General features: G+C 39.2%; 1 protein-coding gene across 1 annotated transcript in view; it reads left to right on the top strand.

Moving 5' to 3' along the window:
• The first annotated feature begins 1,305 nt into the window (after positions 1-1,305).
• BBOX1 (gamma-butyrobetaine hydroxylase 1) overlaps positions 1,306-16,993 on the top strand; it is a 69,439-nt gene continuing 53,751 nt past the window's right edge. Inside the window, exons 1-2 of the mRNA XM_059070751.2 lie at positions 1,306-1,524; positions 2,751-2,865. Of these exons, the coding sequence (XP_058926734.1) occupies positions 1,306-1,524; positions 2,751-2,865 (334 nt within the window). The remainder of the gene's footprint in view (positions 1,525-2,750; positions 2,866-16,993) is intronic.

Below are 16,993 nucleotides of genomic sequence, written 5' to 3'. Positions count from 1 at the left end.
TTTACTTCAGTAGATACAATCTTACTTAAATACAGAATAGAGTTCTATTTTTCCTCCTCATATGTAAAGCTAGAGTTATCATTCAAATATATATTAAATATCTTCTATGTGTCTGCTGCACTAGAGGATACAAAGATCACCATGAGGTTTCAGACCTCAAAAAAAAAAAAAAGTGAGATAATTACGAATGTAAACAAAAAATGAGGAAGACTGGGCACAAATGGCATTGATAGTTGTCTGAAAGGCTCCAAAATGCCTCCTTAAAGATGTCTATATGAGTAAGTCTTAAAGAATGTGATCAATGCTGCTGAATGCATATTAATTCTATCTTATTTTCCTTCCTCACTAATAAAACATTGATTTCTGCAGAGCAAGCATGTGATTAGTAAACAGCTGTTTCCCAGCTTCCCTTGTAGCTAAGGTTAGATTGTGATATAATTCTGGTCAGTGAAATATACTTGGAAGTCACTAGATGGAGAAATGTTTTAAAATGAGGTAGACTTAGCTGCCACATGATGTTTTCCCTTCTTCCTCTCTGGAATGTAGATGTGGTATCGGTGATGCAGCAGTCATTTTGCAAACATGAGGCAAGAAGTAGAAAGAGAAAATCTACCAGTAGCCTGGGCTTCCCATGGTTCTGTGAAATCACATTACCATTACTGGGCAGTCATGTTGGGACTTCTTTTCACACAAGAAAAATAAACTCCTTGCTTATTTAAGCCTCTATTTGTCAGATCATCTGGATACAGATAGGTTGGCTCATGAAAAGAAGTTTATGAAAGGTCATCCCAAGCAATGGGGGCAGAATGAGCCGAGGAACTGAGATTTGAAAGTATGGAGGTTGAACGACAGAAAATATTTAGTTTGGCTGGAGACAGTGTACTTGGGCATCAGTTGAAATAGCACAGGTATGATTATTACACTTTCAATTTGTGGAGTATTTTTCTCCCTTAAAAAATTTCCAGAGCTTTTATGCAAACATAAAAGTGCTTGTGTCATTGGTTCTGAACTTATTATCTAAAATTACTGTGAGAAAAACAAGGAATTCTTTTCATCTGGATCCTGACTCAGCACGTTTATCTTGTTTACTTTTAGTCACCGTGTTTCTGTTTATAGCTCATTAAATACTCTCATCAGAACAAAGGTCCTAGCATTGATAAGTGAAACCACACACTCAAGCAAATAGCAGAAGCCAGAGTCCATTTGAATTGAAGTCAAATTCAGAGCCCATCTTCCTGAGAGTCCTTTTAACACTGATTTGTCATAGCAGGTAGCTGACAAGATTTACCCTCAAGGACTAGAAACATGCACTGTGCCATCCAAAAGGCAGAAGCACTGGATGGGGCTCATTTGATGCGAATCCTCTGGCAGGATGGTGCAGAGTCTGTCTACCCCGCTGTGTGGCTGAGGGACAACTGTCAGTGTCCAGACTGCTACCTGGATTCTGCAAAAGCACGGAAACTTCTCATCGAAGCTCTTGATGTGAACATCGGTATCAAAGGCTTGACGTTTGACAGGAAAAAGGTAACTATCTCTAAATTATCTCTCCCTTCTCCCTCAACTTAAATAAAGGAACTAGTCTCCAATAATTTACATAATGAATTATATTTTATTTGATCATATTTTATATATAAAACCGTGATTGCATAGTCCTTGGTGCAGAATCTACATGCTCACTAAATGGAAGCCTCTGCTATTACTATTACTATTTTTATTACTACTGCTATTATTTTAATAATAGGTACAGTGTTGCTCATTATTCCTTCAGTGAGGGGCAGCCTTGAACGCACAATCAAACTATGTCTCTAATAAAAGGAAAGCCCCTGGGCTTCAGCTTACTCATCTAGAAACGAGGGATACTAACAAAATTTGTTCCTAGACATCATGTGAAGATTCAATGAGCTAATACGGGTAAAAATCTTAGCATGTGGCTGGCATATGGTGAGCACTCAGAAACTCGTATTGATGAGTATTTTTAGTCAGATTCGTGAGTAAATGTGTAAGGCTTTGTATGGGATTCCTAAGAGCATAGCTTTCAAAACCACAAGCTAGATGTGGCCTCGCCCTGTGTTTGTCTCTTCCAAATTCGCTAAGATAGTTATCAGAAGAGCAAGTGTGACCAGCAAGGATATCCTCTCCCACTCCTGTCTCCATCTCGAATGAAGGCCTTTACTCCCAGGGTTCACTGCTTGCTAGCTGTGGGACCTTAGACATGTTATTTCCTCTTACTTTGCTCACCTGAAAGGTGTATTCGAATATTAGTTATTGCTTCTCCCTCAAGTTGTATGAGGACTAAGTGGGTTATATTTATCGTGCTCATTGTATAGTATACACTCAAAATGGTGGTATTCTTACTATTATTATCTGCCTCATCATCATCATCACTATTTCTGACACTCTTGGCAGGAATATTAATTGATCTCTAACTTCAAGTCATCACAGAAAGTTTAGAGACCACAGGTTTTCAGAATATAGAACAAGAACTCAGATCTAGCCCGGTTTTATTTCTTTGTGATATTTAAAGGGCCTCAGATCTCAGCTGTATCCCCTTGGCTTTCCGTTTCCTTGTTTTCCAAAAGCTTATTCTATGCCTGTGAGTATATAAGATAAAAAACAGAAAGAGAAAAGAGCAAGGGCTAATTTGATTCCCTGTTAACCTTAAATAACATTCAGAAACAGCAAGCGTGGAGAACCAAAGTACATAGAAGCATAATATACGTTTACTTGATATTTGCTTTCTGTATTATAAGGTGCATATCACGTGGCCAAACGACCACTACAGTGAATATGAAGCTGATTGGCTGAAGAAAAGATGTTTTTCACAGCAGGCCAGAGAAAAACTCCAGAGGGAATTGTTTTTGCCAGGTAACCTTGCTATGGTCTTCAATGTCCTTTAAAACTTGTCCGGTAAGAAATTTGCTCAGAAGCAAATTAAACCCTTGTGCTTTGGTTAAAATATTATTGTAATTTACGTGGAACGTTTAATGATTTACCAACACAGATCGTGTAGGTAGAGATGGAAAGAAACATAGAGCAGTTCTAGACATTCTAAAGAGACAGAAAGAAAAATGCAGCAAATATTTACCCTTGTCATCTAACACAAAAACTGGCACACCGTAGACACTCCATAAGTGTTCCCTGCAAAGGAGCAGGATGAACCAGAGGCACACTTGCCCTTAATAATTTTATCTAAGGCCAGAACCACACACAATTAACAAGGCAGGAATTCTTAACCTGCCATCAGATAAAACTATGTGATCCATGAACCTCATGAAATGATATACACAACCTTGACAACATTGAGTGTGCATGTGAGCATGTGCATGTGTCTATGTGTGTCAGGCTTGTGCACAGCAAATTGCTTGGGGAGAGTTTATATGAATCCCAAGGGAATCTGTGAACACAGAAACATTCAGAAAATCTCCAGTAGACAGATTCGATCGAAAAGGAAGACTATATTCTTTGTTGGTTTGTTTAAATTTCCTTTCAGTTTTTTTCTTTTTTTTATTGAAGTATAGTTGTTTTACAATGTTGTGTTAATTTCTGCTGTACAACAAAGTGATTCAGTTATACATATATACATATATATATATTCTTTTTTATATTCTTTTCCATTATGGTTTATCACAGGATATTGAATATAGTTCCCTGTGCTATACGGAAGGGCCTTGTTGCTTATCCATCCTCTATATAATAGTTTGCATCTGCCAACCCCAAACTCCCACTCCATCCTTCCTCCACTTCCCCCTTGGCAACTGTGAGTCTGTTCTCTATGAAGAAGAGTTCATTTTTGACCTGAGAGACAAAGTAAATACTTAATCTAGATAAAAACTTATTTTTTAAATATGACTTTTTGGAGATACACAGTAATACAGCTCAAACAGAGGCGCTGGGGAGAAGTGGGAAGTATTCATACTTTGCTCTCTGTGTATTTTGAAGATTTGTGTCATAAGATGATGTGGGTCAAAGGCCCACAAATTCATGTTTTCAAATTCTGAAAACATGCTGATTCATATGTATTTTCTAGAACCTTGACTTCTACAAACACACTAACAAGCCAACTTTCCCTGAACATTCTTTTCCACTTTTACCAGATATATTGCACTACTGTCCCTTTGGGCAACTGACCAGCCTTGTTGGATTTTATACACACCTCTTCTGGGATTTCTGGGTCATACACCAAGATAGAGATTCTACCTTACTCCTTTCAAATCTGAAATTCTCCAACATGTGTAGTAACTGCATGGTTTTCAATGTTAGACTTACAACAGTTTACTGGGTGTGGAGATGTTACTAAATAGCCAACTTGAGCCCCACAGCTTCACTTTGTCCCATGGTTCTCAATAGGGTATGACGTGGTTCCCTTCCTGTTCAGGCATAGTCCAGTCTTATCAAGAGCTAGCTTCCTCTAGTCTCTTCCTCTCAACATTCTGACAACCGACAATGTTTTGCCCTAGTGCTTTCTGTCTAAACCACCAGGAATCCATTTTCGTCTTTATCTAGTCCAGCTAGCTGGTGGAATCCAGATGGATATCCAGGGAAAGATGTTTTTCCTGCCTTCCCCCAGTGAGTGCTTTGCTAGATTCTTCAAAGAGTCTTCAATTACAAAACTGAGTGGCAACTGTCTGGGTCAAATAGCAATATCACAAGTATATTATTATTTTTTATTTATTTTAGATTTCTTCTGGTACTCAAAATATTTTTCCTTAACTCTGCCCTAATTTTGTTATCCCGTTGGATTTTACTCTAATTTCCTTCGAGTTCTTCTTTTGATTATTTCAGGGAATAAAAGCCAACTTTTTATTATTACAGCTTATGCTTTTAAGCATTGTAAAAGTATACGGCCACCCCCTCCATTAATATGTCTTGACGAGTTCGGTTTTATAGCTTACATTTCTCAGTACTATCAGGCAGTAGCAGGATGGAAATGATACCACATCCAGTTAAACAGTGGAAAAAACTAGTCACGCTGACAGGCTGCAATCATGAATAATATAAGGAGGACTGGCTGCTATTTAGACAACGGAAACTATTTTAATGGTTTAAAACAAGATCAGATTTTGAAAATATATTCTCAAGCTGTGCAATTGGTAGGTGAAAGAAGAAATTAATGGACCATTTGTGAAATATTGCTTCTATGGCTTTTTGCCTGTAGAATTTGACACCTTATTTCCCTGCCATTGCATATTTTCAAATATTCATACTCAGAACAAGTAAACAAACTCAGTTACATTTGTCAAAGAATTTTGTATTTAGTCCTCAGTGGCAATGCTTCCTCTGCTGCTCTTTCCTGAGAGTGAGGAAAGACTTTTAAAATCTGGCGTCAAGATGCAGATCACTTTTCCTTGATCTTCGCTTGGCACTAGATGTTGAACTCAAAAATGAAAAAAACATCAGCCAGAAAAACACTCTTGTCATGGGACAGCCACAGCTGGAAAGAAGGCATGGGTAACGATCATTCCGTCATAAATTTCTATTCAACTGCACGTATATCGCGTACCTATCTTGTGTGGGAAGCTGTAAGGAAATACCAAGTTTTAAAAAGACGTGGATTCTGCCCTAGAGGATGTATCCAGTCTAGGAGGGGACACTAGCCATGGAAACAAATAAGTATAGTACATCATTTTAAGTACATGAAAGTGTGCATAGAAGGTTAATTAGAATGTCGAAGGACTCTGAAGAGAAAAGGAAATGGGACTCAAATAAGAGCTAATACTTGAGCTGGGTTTTGAAGGATCTGTCAGACAAAGATAGAAGGAAAGGAAATTCTCAACATAGAAAAGGGCATGTAGAAAATCAGAGTAGCATAAAAGAGCAGGGTAGGTGTAGGAAACTGCAATTAGTTTAAAATATGGGTGAAGTTAAAATTGTTAGGCAACAAGGAAGGAAGTGGCTTAAGTACCCTACTAAGAAGCTCAGCCCTAAACCCTTAGGCAAGGAAGTTTGCTCAGCACAGAGGTCAAGTATGTTTCCTTCCATTCGTTTCCCAGGCTGATTCTCTTCCTAAAATTCCAGAGAAATGAGTTTAAGGTCTTTATAAGTTTAAAAAGATTGCTTTACTTATTTTCTTTAGGATGCATTTTATATTTTCAGAGTTGTATCTTTCTGATTTTTACCAAATGCATATAATTTCGTAAATGCCTACAAGGTAGTGAATGTCTTCTTAGCTTCCTTTTTCTCTTGATGCGTTCTCTCCCCCTCCAGTGTACCCCTTTGGTTCTTGGTTTGTACTTATCTTACTAAAGACGGTGAAGTATCAGTTCTGTGTTGTAGAAAGGTCTTGGTCATGGTCATCTGTGCTGGATGGATTAGCGCGGGGAGCGCCTGGGAGCAGGGTAACCATAGCATGGCCTAGAATTTGTCCTGTAAGAGCCATTAAGAACTTAAACTAGGGAAGTAGCAGAGAGGATGGGGGTAGAATTTGTACTCAAGAGAAACATATATTGACCTAGAGGACAGGAGGTTGCTGGCCCTCTAATCTCTACCAATTTAAAACCAGACTGTTGGGGCTTCCCTGGTGGTGCAGTGGTTGCGAGTCCGCCTGCCGATTCAGGGGACACGGGTTTGTGCCCCGGTCTGGGAAGATCCCACATGCCGCGGAGCGGCTAGGCCCGTGAACCATGGCTGCTGAGCCTGTGCGTCCGGAGCCTGTGCTCCGCAACGGGAGAGGCCACAACAGTGAGAGGCCCGCGTACCGCAAAAAAAAAAAAAAAAAACAAACAAAAACAACAACAACAAAAAACTGTTGAAGGCTTGCATGTGAGCGTTTCCAGATAGGTGGATGAAATGGAAGACTTTAATAAAACGTTGGAAATATGAAGATTTTTAACGTAATTGTTTTTTAACCTCCATGTGCAATTGACATAATTATACACTCATTTTTTGTGACTAACTTCATGATGCAAAATTCCCAAAATAAAATTGATAAGACTAAAGTGGGGGAAAAAATCAATACATAGCATGATCTCATATTTATGAACCTAAATATCTGTTCTTCTTATTAATGCTCAGAGGCAGAATGAATGCTTGTTTTCCTATCTATCTCCTTGAATTGGTACTGAAAGATTTGTATATTATTCTCTGACATCAATAGTATTGGTCATTGCAAATTGAGATTTAATATGTGGTAATTTGAAGAAAATCTTTTGTTCTATGGAAGCGGTCTGCTCAGTTTTCTCAGCAGTGCAGGGAGTGAGTACATTGCACTGTCAAAAAAGGATATTTCCGGGCTTCCCTGGTGGCGCAGTGGTTGAGAGTCTGCCTGCCGATGCAGGGGACACGGGTTCGTGCCCCGGTCCGGGAGGATCCCACATGCCGCGGAGCGGCTGGGCCCATGAGCCATGGCCGCTGAAACTGCGCGTCCGGAGCCTGTGCTCCACAACGGGAGAGGCCACGACAGTGAGAGGCCCACGTACCGCTAAAAAGAAAAAAAAAAGGATATTTCCCCTCGTTTCAATAAGCCCCACTTTAGCAGAGCAAGTCTTCACCTGTGTACTTTATCAGACTACAACGCTTCGGTACGTAGCTATGACTCCCTCCTTTGTTTCAAAAGGAATATGCCACACGAGGAGTGAAAACTCTCAAGGAGATATAAGGTCCCTCTAAGATCTCTGTGCCTTGCACATGGTGAAAAAAAAAAACCACCAAAAAACAGAGCTCCCCATTTCTTACAGAGGGCATGTGTTTCCTTGAAGATGAAGCTTTCTATTATAGTGCAAAGAACAGAATTGGTTTGGTACCCAGGCTACTTTTACAGAAATTTTCCAAAAGGGAAAACATCACTATCTTTTTAAAAAATTAACAAGTAATGTACACAATAAACATGCCTAACTCCCATGTAATATTTCACCCATGTCCCTAAGCTTTGCCCCATCCTTCTCCCTTTCTTAAACCCCTAGAGGTGGGAATCTGCAGTGCATGTCAGGGATGGGTGAGGGCATTTGTTTCACATATTACTTGGTAATTATAAAAAGGACTGGGAGTTTGTTTGTTTCAAGACGCCTTAGAATGTTCCAACTGTATCAGAACTGCCAGGTCAGAATGGCTTCAGAAGAGCTCTGCTAAATCATCTGCATTAGAGCAATCAATTCACCATGTCACATACCAAAATACATTCCCTTCCCAAGAAAGACCTTATAAAAATTCCTTCCCTGAGGTCATCCAGGCTCACACTGTCTGATGCTCAGGTGGGAGAATGGTTCAAAATCTTCGTAAGTTTAAGAAGCCAGTCTCTATTCTACTTAGCCTGCCATATGTGAAATGAACCTACTTTCAGAGAAACGTTTTGGGGGTTTTGATGAAATGAATATAGGTATCTTAAATGCTTGTGAGTTTACAAATGCATATTTTGCTTCACTTTTTCTCTGTGCCATAGTGATGTCTTCCAATGTGTCTTGATCTTTTCTGAATTACGTATCATTTATCCCACTCAGTTTCTGCATTGTACTTGGTAAACGTGGGCGTAATATGTAAAGGGTCTAATATCCCTCCATGGGCTGTGAGTCAGTGAGTCCAAGATGGGAGATTCACAGCCTGGGAGGTACCCTGCAGTGCTGTGTACCCAGCAGAGGCCCCAAATCTGCAGGTTGTTCCCACAGCAATCTGCCTAGTTTTTGATTCCACTTGTAAACTCTAGGTCAGATCCTTTTCCTTTTGCCTTTTCTCATCTCCATCCATACCTCTAAATAGAAAATACATAACCACATACTCAGAGATAAGTATTGGGTTGACCAAAAAGTTTGTTTGGGTTTTTGTAACATGTTATGGAAAACCTGAATGAACTTTTTGTCCAACCCAATATTAAAGATGTCTATTTTACAACTAGATACATTACAGAAACACTGGGGGGAAAAGGCCTGTGTACTATATCTATTACTTTTTTTAATTTTTAGGTAAGAAACCTTAATTATATTCTTTTTAAAAAATCATTTTTTTATTACTTAACAACTTCATAAAACAAAGTATCATGTCATCATCCAATGTTAGTGCGAAATAGTATTTTGAAAAGCTGGTGTCTTCAAAAGCTGCTATCTTTAAAAGACTTGAAAACATTTGAGGATATTTTTGAGAACCTAAAACAAATTTATTTTAAGGAAGAATTATTACATTGTATTCCCTTTTCATATTTTTTCAGTATACTTCCACATCAAAAATTAAGAAAAATATACTAATCTTTTTTACTCTTGGAAAAGTAATTTTCTAGAGTTACACTAAAGTAAATTTATTTCTTTTCCTTCCTTTTTCTTTTCAAACAGGGTAGAGTGGGCTTTTTTCAGTGAGTGAAGAACTTCCATTTCTCACAAACAAGACTTACTTTTTCTTGCAGCCCAGGAATAAGTTTTATAACATTGGCAAATGGACTGCAAATTTAGAATTTATAAATTTAGAAAATTCCAAAGTGTAGCAATTTCAAGAAGTAAAGTTGGATTGCTTTATATGCTGGCTTCACTTTTACCAAACCTACACATAAGTTATAAACAACTACTTCTCACTTCTGGTTCTACTTTGTTCTTCAAGATGACAGAACACAGCAGAACAACTATAGTTTTGGGATAGTAGATATCTTCATCATACTTAAATTTCTTCCTTAAGATTCCAGTCCCAAACTTTCAAATATGCCCATGGAAAAAATTGATTTTTAATTTATTTCTAAAGTTTTCTATCCCTGTAGGAAAAAATTGATTTTTAAAAAGAATTTTGATGTTGCTATTTACCCATTCTGTGTATTTGCCTAATATCTAGCTGAGCAAATTAGGTAAATAATTTTTAAACACTGTTCCATTGAATGAATTCTCTAACTTTATTCTTTTCCTCAAAATTCTGTATATTTCTCAATCTGTAACTTTGCTCTTAATCAAAAGAGCAGTGTAGCACTGAAATTTAAAGTGCTCTTGAACTTAGGTCTTTCTAGGTCTGTGATCTTGAGCAATTTACTTAACCTGTCTATGCCCCTAAATCTTTAACTTCATGATGGTACCTACTTATCACCTTGAATAGCGCCATGTTGAGAGAAAAACAGTGTCTCACTTTACATATTAACTCACTTCATCTTCACAAGTTTCCCTTGAAAGCAGTTGTAAATAACTACAGAGAACAGCCTTGAGAGGCTTCTTGAACTTCTTGAACAGTATATGTTTACTGTTCAATGAAAATGAAAAAATGTAGAATCCTATTAGTAAAATTCTTTCTCCTTTTTTCCATTAGCTGTCAAGCTTCCATGCAAATCGTCTGTTTGCCCAGAGAAGACTGACATTCAAAAGGTTTTAGGGAGAAAGGTTGTATAGGTTGTCCTTCTTGCCAACAACTTAGTTGAAGCCTTTTATTATCTCACACAATAAAGTCCAAAGTCTACAGCACAATAAAGTGCAAAGTCTTCCCTGGGACTTTCTAATCATCCCACAATGTAGTGCCCCCTCAGCAAGCGTGTGGATTCTTACTTTTGTCCAAACTCTTAGTTTCTCAGATCACTTATTCTATTCTTTCTGTCTGGCCAAACTTCACCTTTCCATCCTGCAAGGTCCAACTCACATCCCAAAGAAGCCCTTTACCAACCTACCCTATATTTCTATTTATCCCCAAGTCAAACTACAAAGTAGAGACCAGAAAGAAAGCAAGCCCAAGAAATGGACATAATTTCACTGGTAACACTAAAATGCAAAGCTATAATGTAACAATGGAAACATATATATTTTTCTAAAAGAATTTTGTTAGAATTTGTTAGGAGAAGAAGTGAAAGAATGTGGTCTGCTAGGAAAGCGCTTCCCCCTGTGAAACAACACAGTGTTTTGAAAGGAGAACAGCTTTGGAGTCAGCAGAGGGGCTTTGACTTTCTGCTCTGTGAACTTGACCTAGTGTCAGAAATGATCTGACTCTCACTTTTTCCATATGTAAAAGAGGCAATGCCTCTCAGCTCCAGGATGTGAAGAGTAAATGGAAAAATGTAAGTACTTTGCTTAGCTCAGTGCCTGCAGCACTGTGGATGCTCAGTTAGGTCCTTTCCCTGCCCTTCTCCTACTTAGAGAGCCGTGAACATAGCAGAAGCATAGTAAAGAGCATTTAGGTAAGGACAGGAGAGAGAAACAACAGTGGCATGATCACATCTTATGTGTGGGTTCCCCTTACTTGATGAATAATCATGTTATAATCCCGATTAAACACTTGAGAGTGACTCAGAGGTGAATTATTGCCATGAAAAGGAATTTAGTTATTCAGACATTGGTTTGAAGTCTGGGCCAAATTTTTACCTACCTGACAGATAGTTTCCTTTAAATAATACAAAGGAAGGCAATGAAAAGACTGGTCAACTATGACCCTAATTCGAATCAGTGCTGTAAAAATGTTTACTGAAGCTGTTGGATGATAAGCAAACTTGGGGAAAAGTGGTGAGTCATCTCCTAGTTAGTTAAGGATCACTACAGATGAAAATACCAGCACTCAGTCGATATATTTCATGTACAAACCTAGATACTTGGATGAAAAAAATTCCAGACCCATCTAGATACAGTCTCATCACCATATAGAAAACAGATAATATGAATAAGGAAGATACAGGAAAGGTATCTAAAGAGAACAATGTGCTCATGCAAGGAGGAAGCAGAGTCTCTCAACTCTAACTTCACTGAGACATGATGCAAGTTTCTAGCCCAGAATAAATTGGTCAAGCACAATATATGATGGACAACCTAAAGGAGATTTATAAGTGATTTACTTGGAGCAATGAGAAAAAAGTGAGGAAAACCAGAGAAAAGGTGAATCCTCTGATGGGAGGAGATGGTCTTAGATAATCCTGTTTCACACACAGTCTTTCCCAACTCAGTTGATGGCAACTCCATCTCTCAGTCAGCAGGATCATCCTAGACTCCTCATTATCCCTTATACTACACACCCAATGTGTCAAGAAAATCTACTAGCCCTATTACCACAACAATCCAGAATCCATCCACATCTCACTACCTCCACCACCAACCCCCCATCTGAACTACCAACATCATATGCCCTCTTCCTCCCCTTCCTCTTCCCCTACTCCTTTGCCAGTCCTCCTCCTTCATATTTTTAAAGCATTGCTATATGCCAGGCACAGAGCTCAGTGCTTAATATGTATTACTCTATTTAATCCTAGCAACAACTTTACAAAAGCAACATCATTGTAACCAGTTTACACATGAGGAAAATAAGTCTGCTAGAAGTAAGTAACCAGTCCAAAATCAAAGAGGCAAAGAAGTAACACAGCCAACACTTGACCGAAGAACCTCTGCTTTATTGAATGCCTTTCTGTAATCCTCCACCTCTTCTATGTGCTTGCAGCAATTTGTGCTGGCTACTCTTTTTGTGTCGCTGCAGTTATTGCATTGAAGGGTCAATGTCGGTGTATTTGACCGTCATCCCCACTAGACAATTGGAATCCAGCAAAATAGCTAATATTAATAACAGGTACCATTTATTGAACATCTTCCGTACATTATATTTATTCAGCAAGTACTTAATGAGTGTCAGCTATGTACCAGCCACTGTTCTAGGTACTGGGAATGCAGTGATAACAAAACAGAGGTAGACTTTATCTGTAAGCAGTTTACATTTTGGTAGAGAAAAGAGATCGCAAAATTTACAAATTTATCTACATTACATCAAGTGGCCATAAGGACTTGGACACAGGCAGGTTGGTCGAGGTGGCAATGGGGTGTATGGAAGTCTCTTCTGAGTCCTTCTAATTTTTTACTGAAATAGGAAGCAAAGTTATCAGCTAAGCATGAGTAGGAGGAGGAAGTGTGGGAAGTTTGAGGACAGGGAAGGTGAGAAACAGTCAGCTAGGGGAGTATGAGATAGAGTTAACTATAGATTAATGGGTGTGCAATAAAATCGGTCATCATGGTATGTTTTCCTCCAGCCATGTTCGGCTGCTCTGGGTCAAGTGCAGATTTAATTAAGTATACAATGTCAAGTTCTTTCTAGGTATCACCTCATTTAAATTTCCAAACAACCCTGCAGGTTGTTTAACTCTGTATTTTCCAGATGAAGAAATTGAACTGAGAGAATGCATCACTTTCTGAAGGTCATGTAGACAGAAAGTATCAGAATTCAGATTTGAATCCAGATCTGTCACCCTCAAACCTTGAGTTATGAATTTTGACACAAAGTCCCTATCAAATTAGACCCACATCCTTAACTCTATATGTGCTTAGTATGCTCTCAGTGAACTAGCTTTGGAAACTTGCCTGAGGAGGAATTCTTACACATTTTGGTTGACCAAAAAGTTAACATGCGTCAACAGACTTGAGACTGCCAAAACAAGGTTAATTAGATTTAGGCTGCCTGAATAAAAATGTAGTAGCGAGCCCACTGTGCTGGCACGCCTGTAGTATTATGTCTGATCTGAGAAGCCCAGGCTGCTGTGGGACATCAGCAAACTTGAAAGCATCATCCAGAGGAGAGCAGAGAGGGTAGTGCAGGGCTTGGGAGCCATAAAACATGAAAAATATGGGAGGGAAAGAGACTATTTAGGCTTGGAAAGAAAAACTTAGCTCAGTGACTGTCTTTATACACATCTCCAAGCCTGCCATATTCTGTGTGATTCTGGAGCACAGAATTAGTGCCTAAAAGAAGGTGACAGAGGTAGATGTGCCTCTGCATAAGGAAGAAGATTGTGTTGATTGGAGCCGTCTGGAACCAGGATGGGCTGTGCCATAGGGAGATGTGTGATCTGGAATTAAAAGCCATCGAGAGGGTGTTCTATAACCTTTTGAGAGATGTCAGAGGGGATTGTCACAAGAAGGAGAGAGGGTAAAACTGAATTTTCTGTTAGTCCTGCCAATTCCAACGAAGTCTGAGATAATAATCTCCCTTCTCAACATCCTTTGGTGCTTGTTATCCTTTGACAATTGTTTTTCTGAATATCCAGAGTCTAGTTCTTCGTGTGGGTATCCCAGCTCTGACATATATTAGCTGTGTGACGTTGCATAACTTAGGTATGATCCTGATGCCTGTCTAATCTATAAAGGGGGAATAATATAGAACCTCTATTATGGGGTTGTTGTGAGGATTACAGACATAACTCCATGTAAAGTGCTTTGAAGGGTGCCTGGAATTATAAATGCCCAACAAGTGTTCACTCTCATTTTTTTAAGTGTTTTTCACACACTCCCCTTTAGTGCTGCTTCATTATTTCATGAGTTCTTGTTTTTTCCAACTAAATCGTCACTCTTGTCATAGAGCTGAGCATATATATATATTACTGGGTACTTAATAGTTCAAAACAAAAATGTGTTTCTCTTCTTTCAAGCAACGTAAACTTGTTTAGAAGCATCTCTTGTACCTTCTCAGGGAGACTGTTCAATTTGGGTGGGATTATCACCTAGAGGAAAGGTTTTATGGATTTCTCCATCTTTTAAAATACTAAAGTGTGCTCAAACACTCCTTTTTCAGGGGTTGCTTCTTGTTTCCAGTCATCATTAGGAAATAATCAAAGATTTGTTTAGGATACAGAACATAGAAGTTTTCTGAAAATCTACTGGGTGCAAAATGCCCTGGGCTATACACCAGGGGGAGGAAGAGTAAGGAGGTAACAGTGGTGAGGAAATAAAGATAAGCAACAGGGTCTCTATAGTCTGCAAGGATCATACAGTCCAGTGGCAGAGAGAAAAAGATAAGGACCTGCCTGACCGACACTTGCTTACCTTTTCCCTTCATCTACGACACCCACCTCTTTGTCTCATGGGTCCTAGCTTCACTGACTTTGCTAAGAGATCACCCCTCTTCCTACAGTCTTTCCTTCTTAGACACTTTCCCTGCCCTTTGCGTGACTGGCTTCTCTCACCTCTCAGGATGTGGCTTAAACAACTTCTTTTCAGTTACACCTTTCTTACGTGCCATGTCTAAACAAATAAGTTCTCCATTCCACTCCCAATGATTGTTTGTCAATATACCCCATTTGCTCCGCCCACAGCACTTGCTACAACGTTTAGTTTTATGTATTTATTTGTTTGCTTCATTGTTTATTCACTTTTTCCATCCCAAAGGCAGCAATCACATCTAGTTTTATTCACCAATGCAACCTCTTTCGCATAGCCAGACTTTTGGCAAATACGTGTTTGGAGTAAGTGAAAGATCCTTCCAGCATAAGGTAGTGAACACAGGGACTGAGGTGTGTATTGGTGCTAGGGATCACAGAAGATAGCCATCCAACCCAGTCTTGGAGATCCTGAAGGAGGGCATTGCAGAGGCTGTCACTGCCCCATCAGACCTCCTCAGCACTCTTCCCATACTTGCCAACAGTTTGCTATTGCAAGATTGCCAAGCTCCTGGAGGGTTCTACCTGCCTGAGGGAGCTTGCTTGGCCAACACATAGGGAAGGCCAGAAAGACCAAGGAGTGAACGCCCAGAAGCAGCTCTCAACAAATAAGGGGTAGGTGTGGGTGGCCTCTGCGTCTCAGCTTCCTTGTCCCTGGGTGGGACAACTCTGTATCTGAGTATAGTCTACAGTGTTGCCATGAGGTCCAGCAGTGCTGAGCCCCAGCTGCAAAAGCAGTAACCCATTCATTAAAACATCTTCCAGAGAGCCACTTCCCTTTCTCACTTCCCCACCTCCTATTGGTGTCTCCAGGGAGACCTCCTTAGTAAATTGTTTGCATTCAAATCCTCATCTCAAGGTCAGCTTCTGGAAGGTCTCAATCTAAAAAAAGGACAAGTGACCAGAATCTTGAAAGGCGTGTCGAGTTCACTAGACAAGAGGTAAAAGAATTTCCAAAGAGGGCAGGATTTCCTTAGTGCAAAGAAGAGAATCAAAGTCCCAAAATCCGGGGGTCAGATTTTGATTATGGCTGGGCCCCTGCAAGATATTTATAGTAAAAGATAGTAAGCAATCAGCTGATCATCAACACATGAGATGAGCTGTTTCAGAGCCCACAGCACAGTTCCGTGCAGGTAGACAGAAGGTCCTAAACTCTTGAAATAACACATTGCAACCCTGCATGCTGTACTCATGAATCTTTAACTGAAGAGCTTCTTTGTGTCTTTTCCTTTTTTGAAATACAGCTCAGGATCCAGGAATGTGAGGCTTAACCCTGAAAAGGAAGCCTTGTACAAATGGTTTCTTGAAAGCCAGCATGTAGCCTGTTCATAAATTTTATGATGTGTGAAGCACATGTTCAAGGAAATATTTATTAGTAAGTCCATAAGTTAAATTAGAAAGGGTGGTTCATGCCTTAAATATTCCGTCATTTTCCATACTGTTTATCTTTCCAGACCCAAGTGTGAAATTTAAATTTTCTTTTCATGTATTCACCTAACAAACGATTTACTCTAGGCCAGCCTGTTTTCTTATGGTCCCCAGTAGTGATGTTTTGCAGCTGGGGGGAGACTGGGAAGATGCTTCTAAATTACTTTTTCATTGTCACAGTTTCTGTACAGAAATCATAGAATGATCTTACTGGTGGATTTATTAAGAAGATGTAGTTTATTTCTCCCAGAGAATTGGAGAATTTTATATCGGGGATGTTTTGATGAATTTGGAAACTGGTTAGTCATAGTGCTGTCTCTGAAAGCCACAATTGGCATAACTGAGTCTGTGAGTGGCTCATTTTAGGAAACAGATCCTGTTATGGGTTGTGGCCCTTGGTCACTGATTTTTTTCAAAGCTCCTGCCAAGGCACACCAAAATAGGAGCTATAGTTGGAAAACTGTAAACTCTGTAGAACTTAAAAGGTATGGTGACCAACCCCTGATAGTAAAATCCTATGAATTTGAAATTATGTATAGTACAGACTATGCTATGTATGATATGAACAGCCTTACACTGAGCTTTATACTGAGTCTTTGTGTGAATATGGTTAATTTTACACATGTAAAGAGTAACAAATTTATTAAAAGAGTCTAAATCATTTTGTATTTTTAAAACAAAGAATATCGTGTGTGCATGTGCATGTGTGTTTGAGAGCGTATGTGTGTGGTGTGTGTGTGTGTGTGTGTGTGTGTGTTATTCTATAATGGGAAAATGACTCAT

Source organism: Kogia breviceps, chromosome 7 (genome assembly GCF_026419965.1).
Source record: "Kogia breviceps isolate mKogBre1 chromosome 7, mKogBre1 haplotype 1, whole genome shotgun sequence".
Lineage (NCBI taxonomy): Eukaryota > Metazoa > Chordata > Mammalia > Artiodactyla > Physeteridae > Kogia > Kogia breviceps.
The sequence above is the reverse complement of the archived record's forward strand: the minus strand, read 5'-3'. Positions and strand labels throughout refer to the sequence as shown.